The sequence below is a fragment of the Amblyomma americanum genome, chromosome 5 (assembly GCF_052857255.1).
Source record: "Amblyomma americanum isolate KBUSLIRL-KWMA chromosome 5, ASM5285725v1, whole genome shotgun sequence".
In the NCBI taxonomy this organism is placed as follows: domain Eukaryota; kingdom Metazoa; phylum Arthropoda; class Arachnida; order Ixodida; family Ixodidae; genus Amblyomma; species Amblyomma americanum.
The window spans coordinates 117,073,360-117,088,925 of record NC_135501.1 but is presented as its reverse complement, the minus strand read 5'-3'; the positions used below and the strand labels follow the sequence as shown (position 1 = coordinate 117,088,925).

Sequence of the window (15,566 nt, the reverse complement as noted above, 5' to 3'; positions counted from 1 at the left end):
CTTCTTGATTGATTGATTGATTGATTGATTGATTAGTTAACATTGTTTGCCTGTTTCGAGGTCCGGCAACAATATAATTAATATGCTGCAAAAAGCTTCCCTTTAGATCAAAAACCCTATATGAAAAATAGTCACCTTTACAGAAGCACCTCATATTTCAAAGAAATGACGCTGCCGTAGCTGTATTGGCTTTTAATCTGGTCCTCTGTCGGCACCTGTCCGCAGACTAAGGCCAGGCTCAACGTTATGCCGAAGAACTTCACCGGACTAGCTGTGTATAACGTGGAGATGGACGACTCCGAGGACGCCTGCGGAAAAGGAAGATTCCCTCGGCTTCGAGCCATCAAGGCGGCGCTCGCGGCTTGACCGCAGCTAAAGGAGGACGTGCAAAAGGAGTCCTGGAAAAGAAGTCCTGGAAAAGGCTGAATAAAGTTCAGAGCTCCACCAGCAAGAGAGAGCCTAGTTTTTATGACAATTTCCATGTGTCAGTTTTGCCTGTATTTCTTCTCGACATTACAAGAAAAATACGTATTATAAATGGCGGATGCCAGTTAAGTTTCACGAGCTTGAGCAGAGCATTACTAGCCAGGAGATTGAAATGAAGCATCTGCAATGCGTGGCGACTAATTTATAGAATGGGGATAATGTGAATGACTCGACTAGCTGACCTCCAAAAAATAAACGCTTAGTGATCGTCTAGGAATACAAGGAAGACTTGTGGGGATAGAGAAGGATCTCCTGTTCACTAAACCCGGTTGCTGACTTGATCTGCGACCTTTGTCTATTGCAGCTGCTCTTGCGCTAGCTTACCGGCTGCCTGCGAAACAGAAGCAATCTTGAATTAACATGTTACAAAGAAACCGAAAAGGACCGATTGAATTAAGGCGGAAAGAATTCATTCACAAAAATTTATCCACTGGAGAAATCTCGGGCAACGAACAATATGATAAAAAGACAAGGGGAGAGGCGTAATATTTCTCTTGGTAAGGCAACGATAAATCTAATACCTTTCATGCTAAGGGAAAACATCTGGGCAGTGTGCAGGCGACGTTTAATTTGTTCTTGTGTGCTTGAGAAAGAGTGAAGAGCAAATAGCGTTCTCTTCATCATCAAAATTTCAATGGACAGCAATCTCTTTATAGCCCTTGTGTTCAAAGAAATAGGTTGGTTGGTTTATGGGGGTTTAACGTCCCAAAGCGACTCAGGCTATGAGAGACTCCGTAGTGAAGGGCTCCGGAAATTTCGACCACCTGGGGTTCTTAAACGTGCGCTGACATCGCACAGTACACGGGCCTCTGGAATTTCGCCTCCATTGAAATTCGACCGCCGCGGCCGGCATCGAACCCGCGTCTTTCGGGCCGGCAGCCGAGCGCGGTAACCACTCAGCCACCGCGGCGGCTCAGTTTAAAGAAATACCGTCACGCAGTAGTGGCGGCAATCCGGCGTGTAGGAAGGGAGCGAAGAGGCCAGGCTCAACGTTATGCCAAAGAACTCCCACGGACTGGCTCTGTACAATGTGGAGATGGATGACTACAAGGACACCTGCGGATAAGAACGATTCCCTCGCCTTCGAGCCATCAAGGCGGCGCTATAGGAGGACATTTCAAGCCCTGTAAAGGCCGCTCTCAGCCGTGGTCAATTTAAAGGGGGCAGGCAACTTTCGAGATACAGCGTGCTAAGATGCTAGAACATTTTGGAATAACGTAGAATCTGCTCCGCATGAAAGCTATGAGTCAAGATAAATCTGGTCATGTATTGCTTCACAAAGCGAAAAGCGGTGTGCCGGCAGCTTTGAAGAATGAAAAAGCACTACAAAGACTGGCGACATTTATCCCCCCCTCAAGTAAGCATCGATCCGATGCTTTAAAACAAGCAGGGCGGCTAGACACAGGTAAGCCGGATTGTGCAAAATAGAGTGTGGGAACACTGCGTCCTTTAGCGCGCATAATATGGCTTTAGACGGACGACATGTACAACTTTAGGTCGCACGCGGCGTCGCTTGGATGCAGTCATTTCGTCAGGAACGACTTAATAGACGAGTTCACTTAGCGGAAGAAACATGTGTGGGCCGAAATAGAGACGCAATAGCTTTTCACCGAATCCACGGCGGCGAATGGGCGTCCAAACTTAGACTCTCTTTCCTGGCTTGTATTTTGCGTTGCGTCTTCTTACGTTGTAGCGTGTGGCGTCGGTGCGCTGCTGGTCCTTGATCCGTAGTCGGGCACGTCTTCGGGCTGCTACTGCGGGGTGAAGGTAGGAGCGGCAACATCGACGTTGTCTTGTTCGGTAACGATGGGCAGCATGGCGTATAGCCTAGTCGTAACCTCCCTGCCTAAAATGCGTCATCTGGGTGGCCTTCTGTGCTGCGGCGTGGTAGGGGAAGACGTCCTAATGCAGGATGACGTCCCAGGTCTTGTGTTTGGCATCGACGTACATGGCGAGCATATCGGCGATGGTTCTGTTCACGCATTTCGTCTGTCAGATGATATGCAGTTGTCGACTGGTGACTTGCTTTTCTGTAACGCAGGACGTGTTGCGTGAGTTATGCCGTGAATACTGTTCTTCTGTCCGTGATGAACACATCCGGTGCGCCGGGTCGCAGCAGAATGCACTGAACGAAAACTTGGCGACATCATACGCTGTTTCTTTGGGTAGGGTTTTTGCCTCGGCGTAGCGGGTCAGGTAGTTGGTCGCTATGGCGGTCCACTTATTTCCAGATGTTAACTTTGGGAAAGGGCCAAGCAAGTCCATGCCGATCTGCTGAAAGGGCCTTGAGAGAGGTTAAATGGGGTACAGAAATACTGCTGGTGTTTCGTCACTGTAAATCTCGGCAGGTTTTCAGATAAGGGGTGACATTGGCAGAGAGTCCGGGCCAGTAATACTTGTCTTGAATGCGGCGCAGCGTGCGAGAAAACCTGAGATGTCTAGCTGCCGGCACATCATGTGAAGCATGTAAAACTTCTTCGCGGAGATTTGAAGGTACAAAACGGATGTAGGCTGTTTGGATGGCTGCGACGTTCTTCACGAGGAGATACTTCTGTACACAGAACGAAGACAGTCCTCGATTGAACGAGGCAGGGGAAGAAGGAAACTTGCCTTCGAAGTATGTTGCGCCAGCTCACCGGCCGGCTGCGAAATAGGAGCGATCTGGAATTAATATGTTGCAAAGCAACCGAAAACGAACGGGTGAGTTGAGGCGGGGCTTTGCGTTGGGGTCTGAGCGTTGCTGCGCTCCCAGGAAGGCAACCTCATTGTCGTCCGGTGGCGGTGCGTCTAGAGGGGCTCGTGACAGGCAGTCGTCGTCAGAGTTCTTGCGTCTGGAAGCGACAGTGACGCCAAACTCCTGGAGGTGTATGCTCCATCCAGCGAGGCGGCCGCAGGGGTCCTTCGAATTGGCAAGCCAGCACAGTGCGTGGGGACCCCTGACCACCTTAAACGGTCGTCCGTAGAGGTAGGGGCGGACATTAGACGCAGCCCAGATGGTGGCAAGGCACTCATACTCGGTTGACAAATAGTTAGCCCCAGGCATTCTACTGGGAACGGCTAGCGTATGCGATTACTTTCTCCACTCTGTCAGTTTTCTGAACGAGGACGGCGCCTAGGACAACGCAGCCTGCGTCGGTATGAATTTCAGTCTCGACGTTTACATCAAAGCGCAGAATGATTGGTGGAGACTGTAAACTACCTTGAGGGCTTCTGCTAGCGGCGCTTCTCATTTAAGTGACATGCCTGCCTTGGTTAGTTGAGCCAGAGGCTCGATGATGCGCATAAAGATCTTGACAAACCGTCAGTATTAAACGCACAGTCCGCGGAATCAGCGCGCAGCTTTCTTATCAGCCAGCGTTGGATACAGAACAATAGCAGCTGTTTTCTGTGGTTCGGGGCATACTCCCTATTTGCTAATGCTGTGGCCTAGAAATAGCAGCTCTTTATAGGCAAATTGGCAGTCCTCTGCTTTCATTCCAAGTTTATGCCGGACGATCTGACTGTAAATAGTACTGTTCTAAACCTTTTTAAATGGTCTTCAAGGTGCTGGTTCTAGGCGAATACAAAGATGTCATCTAAGCATACTAGGCAAATTTGCCACTTGCGGCCTGCAAGCACCGTATCGATTACTCGCTGATACGTCACTGGTGCGGAACGAAGACCAAATGGCATCACCTTAACTCGAAGAGGCCATCCTGAGTGAGGAATGTAGACTTCTCGCGATCTCCTTTATTTGCCTCAAATTGCCAGCACCTGCTCTTGAGGACTTTCGATGAGAAATGGTTGGCGTAAAAGAGCCGGCTAATTGTGTCTTCGGTGCGGGGTAGGGGGTAGACGTCCTTCTTCATGTTGTTTAAGCGAAGGTAATGGATTCATAATCGAAGGGCATCGCCTTCACTAGAAATACCAATGTCGCCCAGTGACTCTTCGATGGCTGAATGACGTCATCGCAACACATTTCGTCCACTTGGTTCCAGATGGCTTGTTTTTCGGGCGTCGAAGCAGGGTATGGTCTCTCGTGGAGAGTTCACTCGAGGTGGTAAGTTACAATCCGATGCTTTGAAATCAGTGGTTGTCGGGCGTTCGGCGATGGCTAAAAGCACTCGCTGTATCTTCGAAGCAGATTGCAGGTCTGGTCTTGTTTTTTCAAGAGCATGGCTGTGTATATGTCAAAAACGTGCTTGTGATCTTCCTTAAGTGTATCTTCTGGATCTCCATCCAACAGGGCAAAGACGTCGCGAACTCCGGATATTTCGTTGAGGTAACCAATCGTCTTTCTTTTGTTAACGTGCCGGTATTCTTCACTGAAGTTCTTATGCAGCACTTGAGCTTGACCATTGCGGAAAGGTGCAATGCCCCGTGCGATGTCGATTCCTCGGTCTAGAAGCAACTCCGTGTTCACTTCGATGAGAGCCTGCGTGTTCTTGGCATCCGTGGCACTTACGATGACCATGACGCTTGATCGGGGCGGGACGCTCACATGCTCATCGACAACTCTTGGGGTAAGATGCTGCTTCATGGTTGTCATCGAATGGATGGCTTCGTCCCTCGAAAGTGATGAGCTTAAATCCTGATGCTTATTTAGAAAATTTATGCCAATATTACGCCAAGGGAACAGGGCTGTAAAACTATGAAGATCGAAAGACAGGTATGTCCCGTGGCAGTCATTCGCGCTGTGCATATTGCTGACTACTTATTGAAGGGTCTTCCTGCGGTGTGAATTTGTGGGTTGTCCCAAATGGTACTTTCCTCAACTGCGCAACGAATATTCCATTCATCACTGATCAATCGGCCCCTGTGTCGAATACAGCGGTAACTTTCAGGTCGTCAATAGCCGCCTTTAAGTCATATGTCCTGACATTTGCGCTGCAGGCCGTCCACAGCGTCCGGTCATGTTTTCGGCGGGTATGTGAATTTTGGGTAGGACATGTCGTCGGGGCTTTTCTGGGTGGCGGTGTCCTTTTAAAGTTCTGTCGCCTCATGGTCGAGCTCGTGTTTGTGTGCGGCGTCGGCGTAGCAGATGCGCTGTCTTGATGCGTGCTGGTCGGTGTAGGATCTTCGTCGTTTTGCTGGTGAGCAAGTTTGTCTGCAAAGGTCACTTTCTTTTATTTCTTCTGCGGTGGCTGAGGGGATCTCCCGCGCATAGCCGCTGCATAGCTGCGGCCCGGCGACGCAAAACGTGGGGCGGAAGGTGATGGTGAGCGGGACAGACGACTAGATGACACGTACTCCTCTTGACGCAGGTACTTGTCGATATCCCACGATCTTTGGCCAGGACGGGGTCATGGAGCATTTACAGGGATACCACGCAAAGCCATTTTTTGTGCCGGAGCATTGCGGAAGAACGATGCCGTTTTCGCCACAATAGAGGCAGAGTGCGCGGCGCTGGTGGGGGTCCTCCTGAGGTCGGCTTTTGTTTTGTGATCTTGCAACTTTATTTATTTATTTGTCTATTTTATTTGTTTATTTATTTATTTATTTCAATATACTGCAGGCAGCAGTGCTTCCCAGGCAGGAGAGGGTTACAAAAGGTAAGCTTGCAAAGAACGCTCAAAGGTATTAATGTTAGTACATTCAACAACCGAAGCAGGCAGGCGGTTCTATTGTTCGATTGTGCATAGGAAAAAAGATTTTTGGAACTTCTTAGTCCTGGCATTGTATGGCCTTATCACTTTTGTGTGGTTCAGCCTTGATCATCTTTGCGGTGCACAAACTAAATTCGAATCACGTGGCAATCCTGTTTTGTTATGATATAATAAATGCAAAAATTTTAACCTGGCAATCTGTCTGCGCATCTGGAGCAGCTCCAACTTATGCGGCCTCAACATATTAGTAACGGAAGAACGTTTCCGGTAATCGGATGAAAAGAATCTGGCTGCATGACGTTGGATGCGCTCCACCTGCTCGATGTTTTTTAAATGATACCGGTCCCACACTATAGAGGCGTACTCTAGGACTGGTCGAATCATAGTGCGATTTGCTACAAGTTTTACGCTCGATGGGGATCCTTTTAATTTCTTGCGTAGGTAGCATAATTTTCTGAATGATTTCGAGCATATATCATTGAGATGCATATAGCATTTAAGATTGGTAGTAATTGTTACGCCTAGATATTTAATGGATGTGACTGCATTTATGCATTGATCTTCAATTTTGTAAGCGTATTGTAGGGGATGTTTCTTAGTTGTAATTGTCATTTACGCAGTTTTTAGAAAAATTGATTTTCATCGCTCTTTGTTCGCACCTGTCCGCGGATTTACAATAATTGGTATTTAGTAGTTGCTGAGAGGAAGAATTCTTGATGACAGAACAAATGACCCAATCATCGGCAAAAATTTTACAGTGACACCTTCATCAACATTTTGAGCAATATCATTAATATATATGAGGAACAAAAGCGGTCCCAGCACAGATCCCTGCGGTACAACGGACAGAACATGCAGACACTCAGACTTCACTCCACCACATTCAACAAACTGTCCGCTTTTCTGTAGGTGCGCTTGCAACCATCTGATAAAAATGTCTGGCATCCCGATTTCTTTTAGCCTCTCAATAAGCAAGTTCTGCGGCACACAATCAAATGCCTTAGATAAATCCAGGAAAATTGCATCTATTTGTATACGATTATCAATGACCAGAGAAAAGTGATGAATTACGGATAATAGCTGCGTAGAAGTGGACACGTTTTTACGGAACCCATGCTAAAATTCGGCAAAGAAGTTGACCGATTCAAGATAGTTGGATATATGATGAGCTATTATGTGCTCAAGCAATTTGCAACACGTACATATAAGTGGAATAGGCCGGTAGTTTCCATCATTTATCTTTTCACCGGACTTAAAGACTGGCACTACTATTGCGACTAACCAGTCACTAGGCAGGCAACTTTAATCAAGTGAGGCATTAAAAATCACGTAAAGGTAGTAGAAAATGATCTCAGAGTACCGATGGAGAAAAGCATTACGAATGCCATCGGCGCCATTTGACATTTTTGTTTTTATATTTAATAAACGTGCATGTATGCCCTCGCGGCTTAGAACTAATTTCGGCATCTTAAGACAGGGAGGAAAGGCATTAACATTGGGGCGATATATGATGAGGTAGAAATCTGAGTGGATGCTCTTTGAAACGTAATATTGAATTCATGAGCAATGTCTTTAAAATCTGAATTAACATTACCAATAATACGTAGCTGATCGACACTCTGCTTACTACAGGAAAGAAAGCAACAAAATTTTCCAGGAGAATATTTCATAATACAAGCAAGGGTATTCTCATAGAAGTTTTTGCGTGCATTTCGCAGTTTGGAAACCAGATCTGCTTTGAGAGCATGCAGGTTAGCCTCACAACTCTTTGATTTCCGTTTCCGTGCTAAGCGCCGTTTCAGGTCGATGATATCACGGCTGATCCAAGGGTTGTGATGCCTCGTTTTCTTACGCCGGAAAGGAATATATCTGTTTATGAATTCTATGACCACAGTCTTGAACCTGTTCCAAAGGAGCGAGACGTCACCTCCGTGTTCGAACTTGGGAAATTTAAAGTGCAAGGTATAAAGAACCGATTCGTCATCTCCAGCTGAAAAATCACGAAACGTTTTCAGAGAAGGCAGTACTTTGCTCCCATATGCGTTTAAATTTATATGGACTGACTTATGATCAGCGATGCCTTCCGTGATGGACACATTACAATCTTCTGCAAAATTTTTAAGAAATATGAGATCAAGGGTCGTTGCAGTTGTTTTTGGCACACGTGAGGGAGCAGTAACCAGCTGTGTTAGGTCATGAGAAAAAACTGCATCAAGGAAAAGACGCGAGCTCTCGGCATCATGCGCTTATGTTATTTTTAAAGAGTTCCAGTTTATACCGGGCAAGTTTAAATCACCGGCTAGCATAAATTTTTGATTAGGTCTCATTAAGCCTTCGAGATGATCAGTCAGTTTTGCGATGAAGGATACTGGCCTTTGGGGGGATCTATAAACGACGCCGAGTAGAGTGAAAAAGTCGCGATAGCTGATTTTACATCATATGCTTTCGTGATCTGTAATCTGATCGACTAAGACGCATTCAATTTCTTTTTTCACTATCAAAGCCACTCCACCCCCTCGCCCATCACGATCTCGCCTCACTATCTTATGGGAAGGCGGCACAATTTCAAAGTCAGTGATTTGGGATGACAGCCATGTTACAGTAACTCGCAGTATATGGGGATCATGAAGAAAAATAGTCTTCAAGTTGACTTGCTTTGTTAGCAAGACTTCTTGCATTTGATAAAGAAAAGCGGAGTGATTTGGGGGAGCATGTGATTGAGATTTTTGGGGCAGTGCATACTGCTCATGGCGCTGAGTGGGAGGACGCCTTTGGCTGCGAACCGCGGCAGCGTAAGTCAGGGCCTGGGGCTGTGTATCCTTCGAAGTGCCAGTGTCGAAGTGCAAAGTGTCGAAGTGCCAAAGTGCCGAAGTGTCGAAGTGCAAAGTGCCAGTTGCACTTCTCGCATCATATTCATGAGGCTCGCTGCTTGAGCATGCGGGGATGTTGGCAGCAGTCGTCGTAGCACTTCGCGGGTGATTTCGCGGGTAACTCCTCGCAAGTTGTGACTAGGTGGGGGTCGTCGTGTCTGGACCAATTGAAGAGGCATAAGCTGGGCGGTTGTACTGCCGAATCCGGACGTCGAGGGTCTTCTCGATCGTGCAGGCTCCTTGCATGAATTCCTCGAAGGTTTTTGGCGGCTGGCAGGCGAGGCTGGAAAAGTGTTGTTCTTTTACGCCGTGCGTAAATAATTGAACTCTCTTATCTGTGATCTCGTGGTCGACGCGTCGAAAAACGCGCTTCATCTCTTCGACGTATCCGCGGACGGGTTCGTTCGGAAGCTGCATCCCGGAATCGAGTTGTTTGGTTCTTTCTTTCCTCACGATACTGGTGAATACATTCAAAATTGCTTCTTGAATAACTCTCATGTCGCTAGGAACGACTCGTGGTTTTCAAACCATGTACGTGCTGAGCCTCTAGGAAGAAAAAATATGCCTCCAATTTTCGCTGCATCATCCCAATTGTTGAATGATGTCATGTGCTCATATTGGTCCAGTTATTCTTTCGGGTCTTCGCCTAGGGATGTATTGAAAGTTGGCGGCCCCGCGGCTGCTGCAGTATGATTGGGGCCGGCATCTTAGGCGAAATTGTGATGCTCGTAGCATTGTCTTCGTTTGTCGGGTGCGGTCCGGCAGGGTCTCGAACTCAGGCTGCTTTCCCTGGAGACGTCGGCTGGCTCGGTCAACTGGCGGCTCGTGCTCCGGTGCGAAGAGCAGAGGGCTGGCGTCACGACTTGCAGGGGGTGTCCGATACATTGGCGGCAACCCTGTACCTCCACTAGATGTGCATAATGGTGACGGCAGTCCGGCATGTAGGAAGATATCGAAGATGGTTTACGAACGAAATTCTTTATTAGGCTGACTTGCGCCTAAATGAGTTGGCGGTGACGTAGCAACAAGCCTGCTTGGCGGTCGTCGAACGGTATTCCCGCCGCTCTCGGCCTTGGTGTGTTCAAAGCTGTTAGCGAACTTTCGAGATGCGGCGTGCAAAGTTAACACAACACTTTGGAACAACGTAGAATCAGCTCCGCCTGTAAGAGATCAGTGTAGATAAATCTTGTCGCGTCTTGCAAGCAAAGCGATAAAGCAGCGTGCGGCAGCATTGAAGAATGAAGAAGCAGTACACAGACTGGCGGCAATATTCTGTGCATTACCTGCACTTCCTCGTACAGTGGAGAACGTGCGGCGCATAATCAAGTTTTGCCAAAAAAAATGTTTCACGGTACACTGCATGCCAGCATGCCAGCATATACCCTGCATGCCAGCACTGCCATGACGGGACACATGACACCGAAGACGATATATTATGGGAATTCACTAGCAAACCCCCTCCGACTACACACTTGCCGCTCCTTCGGCGGAGGAATGGGCGAAGCTGTTAGCCAGTTCTAGAAAAAACAACGCAGCTGGCCCTCATCAGGCGAGCTCAATAGGTCGCCCTCGACTGAAGGCCATCCTGCACTCTCCCCGGCCCCATCTTTACATTCCATTGTGTGGCAATAAAGTTGCAACAACCACCACCACCCCTAATTTAGCGAGAGGAATTTGGAGTTTTTGTTGCCTCAGTATCGATGGCACATACCCACGTTGGTGGATAGGCCAGGGTTTGGCGCGGATCCGGACAAGAGAAAACTCATCCACTTTTGGATTAAGCGGCTCAAGAACTGAGATAGAGGAGTATGTGAGAAAAATTAATCATAAATTTTGAGAGATCTTCAGGAATTTGCTTAAACTGCAAGGGACTATCGTGCTGTACATTGCACGTCGTCATCTTCATCAACTTCCACTGAGCCACGCATGAGCCTATCAGAATAATCACATGATTTCGCACGTCTACTCGGATTACCCACGTTAAAACCGTACCATTTATTATGTAAAAAATTGTTCTTGAGGATAGCAGATGGCGCAGTAACTTCCTCAAATCTCGGTGGGCATCTGAACACCAATTTAAGGGAAGGGGTAAAAAGTATGGAAAGGCATACTAGTGAGGGTGTTCAACGTAATGTGTCTGGAAGGGCGTCATAAAATCTATCACCGTTTCTAGACAGTACTCTAATACAATCCCCTCAAGATATTCTCAACGTCCACACATATAATCCGCTCGGTAGTTGGTGCAAACGAAAGAGGCTAACTGAACGCCTTGATTCAACCAATGTCTGATTGAAATGCTAAAGTAGAGCTCGAAAAGACGGGACAAAACGCAACTGCAGTGTTAGCACCTTCTTTCAAACATAAACATTAACTGGCCAAAGAGAAAGGAATTACGAGACGGCTACTCTTATATCTAAGTAACCTGCAATTCGCTGATGAGATTGCCTTGCTGAGTCACTCAGGAAATGGACTGCAAAGCATGATCAATGAGTTCGATAGGCAGAGCAGCGCGGTGAAGCTAAAAACGAACACACGGAAAATAAATTTAATGTTCAACAGTCTCTTAAGGGAACAGCAGTTCACAATTGTAAGTGAGGTGCTGGAAGTGGCAGGAGAAAACGTCTGTTTAGGCAGGTAGAGACCACTGATCAGGATCAGGGAAGTGAAATAATTAGAAGAATAACAAGAGGATGAAACATATGGCAGGTTTTCTCCGATTATGAATGGAAGTTTACCAGTATCCTTCAAGAAAGTGGTCTGCAATAGCTGTATCTTACCTGTGTTGAGCAATGTGGCAGGAACGTGTAGGCTAAGGAAAGGATTCAGCAGAGGTTGAAGACAATGCAAAGATCTATTTAAAGAAAAATGGTAAGTGTAATTTTAAAAGACCGGAAGTGATCAGAGTGGGTGAGGAAACATCGTAACGACATCCTAGTGGGAATCAAGAGGAATACATGGGCTTGAGGAGGGCATGTTACGCGAAGGCAAGATAACCGCTCGTCCTTAAGGAGTGAATTCCAAGAGAATTCAACCGTAGCAGGGGGCGGCAGAAGGTTAGGTGGGCGAAAGTATTAAGAAATTTGCGGGGATAAGCTGGCCGCAGCTGGCAGAAGACAGGGATAATAGGAGAGACGTGGGAGATGCTTTTGTCCTGCAGTGGGTGTAGTCAGGCTGATGATGATGATGATGACTCTTATCGTGTTCGCGTTCTGTTCTTGGCAGCGCGCTTCAAGCAAGGAGAACTCGAACAAATCTAAGAGAAAGTCCTGCGAAGCGCCAAACTGGCGTTGCACCAAATATGAGAATCTGGAGGAAGAAAATTTTCAGGATCCCACCAATGGATAACAGCTCTGCCGAAAGGCTTCATCGTCATTATCAACATCGCGGCATTATAGAAATCAATCAAAACGACCCTTTAGTTTTATTCGGAGTGTCAAGACTGACATGACTGAAGATCTGTGTGCAGGTGGCGCTGAAGCAATGTGCTCAGCCTGTAACGATTTGTAAATGAGATGCAGGTTATGACAAAGAAGAAGGGTGACACCGCACCCTTTTGCCACTACACCTCGGCCAATTCGCCCATGTGCGTATGCGCAATGTTTTTAGAGGAAGAAGAAGTTTTATTCCGCCACAAAACAACCGCCACCACCTTCCGGGGCTCGCGGCTGCACAAACAACTTACATAAGGTAATTACGAATGTAAGAAGACGCCATCAGGCGGTATGACAATAACCCACCGTCTGTGTGATAGATTGATCGATTGTTCGACTGGAACCTGTCTTTACAGTGGGCACGCGCAACTTCTGCATTTAAGGACAACATATCTGCCACGCTCTTTCTCGGTCTGGCAAGGGGCACCAAGCCCAGTTCCTCAGACTGCAGCCCATGGGTAAGCCTGGTTATATTTTATCTCGCTGCCCCCTCCCCTCCCTCCTCATAAACAAGTATACACGTGAGGATCGAGGAGGACACGTTCTGAAGCTGGTAAACTTTATATCTACAAATAAATCCTCCTCTTCTCTCTATTCTTACGTAGCTCAGCTTTTGTGTGTATGCAGAGGACGACCGTTCTCTGGGCGTCCTGGCACATAACCGCAAACAAACGTGATATACTTGTCAAGCTGAGGAGTGTAATTGTATACGAAAGCGGGACGAATTAATAGAACGCGGTGAGTGGTCAGAACATGTTTAGGCTCGTCGGCAGCCGCCAGTGAGTAAATTGCCTGGTCGCTTCCCACGGACGCTTGAAACAAGCAGCTATGTGAGCAAACAAGAGCTACCAGTTCCAGCAAACCAAATGGGTACGAAATGGAAAGTGGAGAATTGGAGCTTCTGGAGGAACTCCTTACACAGCTATGACAATAATGAGACATGGTTTGCAACGGGGTCATGATATTATACAAGAGCTTAAATTTAGTGAGCGATCAAACAATAAATGGGTCACGTCCATTATTGGTCACATGGACTATCTATGTTTCATGAGTCCTTGATGTCGATTACTAGCATTATCTCTTATATGAAGCAAGAACTAGGTGTTTTGATGCGTGCGCGCTGAGATCTACAGGCTCCCTTACCACCGCCATAGAGCAACTGTTTCGTGATTATCATGTCATTTCTGGCCAATGACGCGATCTTCACAAAATAAGCCCTTCCTTGCTGACGCTGCCGATATACCTTGTGACAGCGCACTCTATATGCCAGACCTTACTAAGAGTGCATAGATACTTACTTACGTGTATCCATAGTTTGGCGGCTGTCTATAGACAAGAGTCTACTAACATTGTACGGCCATAAACTTACAGATTGTCTATCGACTGTCTATAGGATTTGTGCTGTCTATAGACTGGTCTAGAGGATTTGTCTATGGAAAGCGTATAGCTTTCACTGAAAACGGTACATGAACAGTGCAGAGACTCTTAACAAAATTTTTGTAAGAGCGGTGTCTCTTGCAGGGCTGACATGAGGCTATAATGTGCTTAATAGAAAAACTGCTATTCCAAAATAGAGATACATACAGGAGCGAAGTTACGTTTCCGCCCGCACCGAAAACCCACTAAAATTGTTCGAGTACAATTCCCGAATTAACACATTCAAATATAGTTTTTTTCCCGCGAACAATACATGATTGGAACAGTCTGACCGCACAAATTGCTGCTTCCCCTGCCACATCTTTTTACAACGCGTTGCAAAATCACCTGTCAATATCATTGTATTCAATTAACATGACTGTTAGGGTCACTCTTAATATCAGTGCAGCAATATTTCTTATCCTAGTGTGTTGTGTTCTAGTTTTGCCTTTCCTCCTATAGTTCATAGGTTTTCTCGGTATATTGGAACATTTGCCTCAATTACTGTAGTTCTTCTTTTGTGTTTATGATGTTTCCTCATTACAAGAATGCTCTAATGGGAGCGCGATATGTATTTTGTATAAATAAAAACTACAGTGCGCTTAAGGCGCACATCATGCCGTGATATGTGGTTGGGCGTGGTTCATTAATATCATCTTGTTTATGAGAACAGGGATAAAGGTATTACTGGCAGCAAAAAAACTACATAGAATGTTTGCGAAACCCCTGATTTGTGCTACGTAAAAGCGACGATGAGCGCGCATTGTCGGGGGCCCGAGCGCTCGCGTTAGGCCAACTGCGGACGCGCAAGAGACGATTTAGCTGGCTGCAGAACCATCGGATAAGTTCCACGTAGAAGACGACGAAGAGAGGGCAGTGCTGCGGAAAGGAGCGTTCGCGATAGGCGCAGGGAGAACGCGACAATGGACTATTTCGCTCGGGGTTGATACTCATAAGATTAGTGCTTACTCTTTAAAAAAAATTCTTGTGGGCCATTGTCTCGTGAAAAACGCACGTTCTGTTATTCCTTTATTACTCTAGATCTATCACAGAATGCGACTTTGGTTCCGGATACTATTTCGTACTTGAAAATAGTACAGAGCAACTGAGGGATTGGAACAAAGGTGGTAGAGTAGGCACAGGACCTCTCCTTGTATTGCCTACTATATGACTGTGTCTTGTGCCTTCGTACGGACTGACCGTACGGCCCTGTCCCGTGCACAACATTGGATAGCTGTGGACACATTTCCAAAAGACTCGAAAGCAAAGCGCGCCTAGACGACAGAGTTTTCGCGGTAAATGACGAAGAAGATAAGGAACGCCAATTACGGAGCGTGCTAAGGTGGAATGTTGCGGACCTCGGATATCAATTTCTGGACATAATTTCTCCTCCCTGATATTTTGGCGACATCTGCGATTTCTTCCTTACTGTACAGTTATAACATGGAGAAGAATAGCTATATATTTTTGCATTATTTTTTCTTCCCTCTTGCAGGTGACCAGTAAGTCGTGTTAAAACCGGAGCCGGCGCCGGCGCCGGCGCCGACAGGGGAGCGTGAGTCGTATCATAGTGACAGCTTGATTGTAGAAATGTGAATATAATTGAAGCAACCATAACGCCATACCTGCTTGTCGCCATGATGTCATCAATAGAAAAAACCTGCTGTGGTGTGCAATAGGCCTCAACCTATACATGATTCGATTCAACATTAGTTGCAGCAACGGTAGTGGTACTGGTAGTGGGAGTAGTAGTGACAGTAGTGGTCGTGGTGGCGGTG

The 15,566-nt window shown here is 46.7% G+C and overlaps 1 protein-coding gene and 1 long non-coding RNA gene across 2 annotated transcripts in view; both read left to right on the top strand.

Moving 5' to 3' along the window:
• The window catches only part of LOC144134953 (uncharacterized), a 120,296-nt gene extending 119,821 nt beyond the window's left edge, over nt 1–475 (top strand). The window contains exon 19 of the mRNA XM_077667740.1: nt 226–475. Within this exon, the coding sequence (XP_077523866.1) occupies nt 226–366 (141 nt within the window). The 3' untranslated portion in view covers nt 367–475. The remainder of the gene's footprint in view (nt 1–225) is intronic.
• A 12,009-nt stretch (nt 476–12,484) lies between these two features.
• LOC144134952 (uncharacterized) lies at nt 12,485–15,340 on the top strand. Its single transcript, XR_013315320.1, has 3 exons — nt 12,485–12,628; nt 12,729–12,830; nt 15,284–15,340. It is a non-coding gene; the product is annotated as an uncharacterized LOC144134952 (long non-coding RNA).
• Nucleotides 15,341–15,566: the final 226 nt, after the last annotated feature.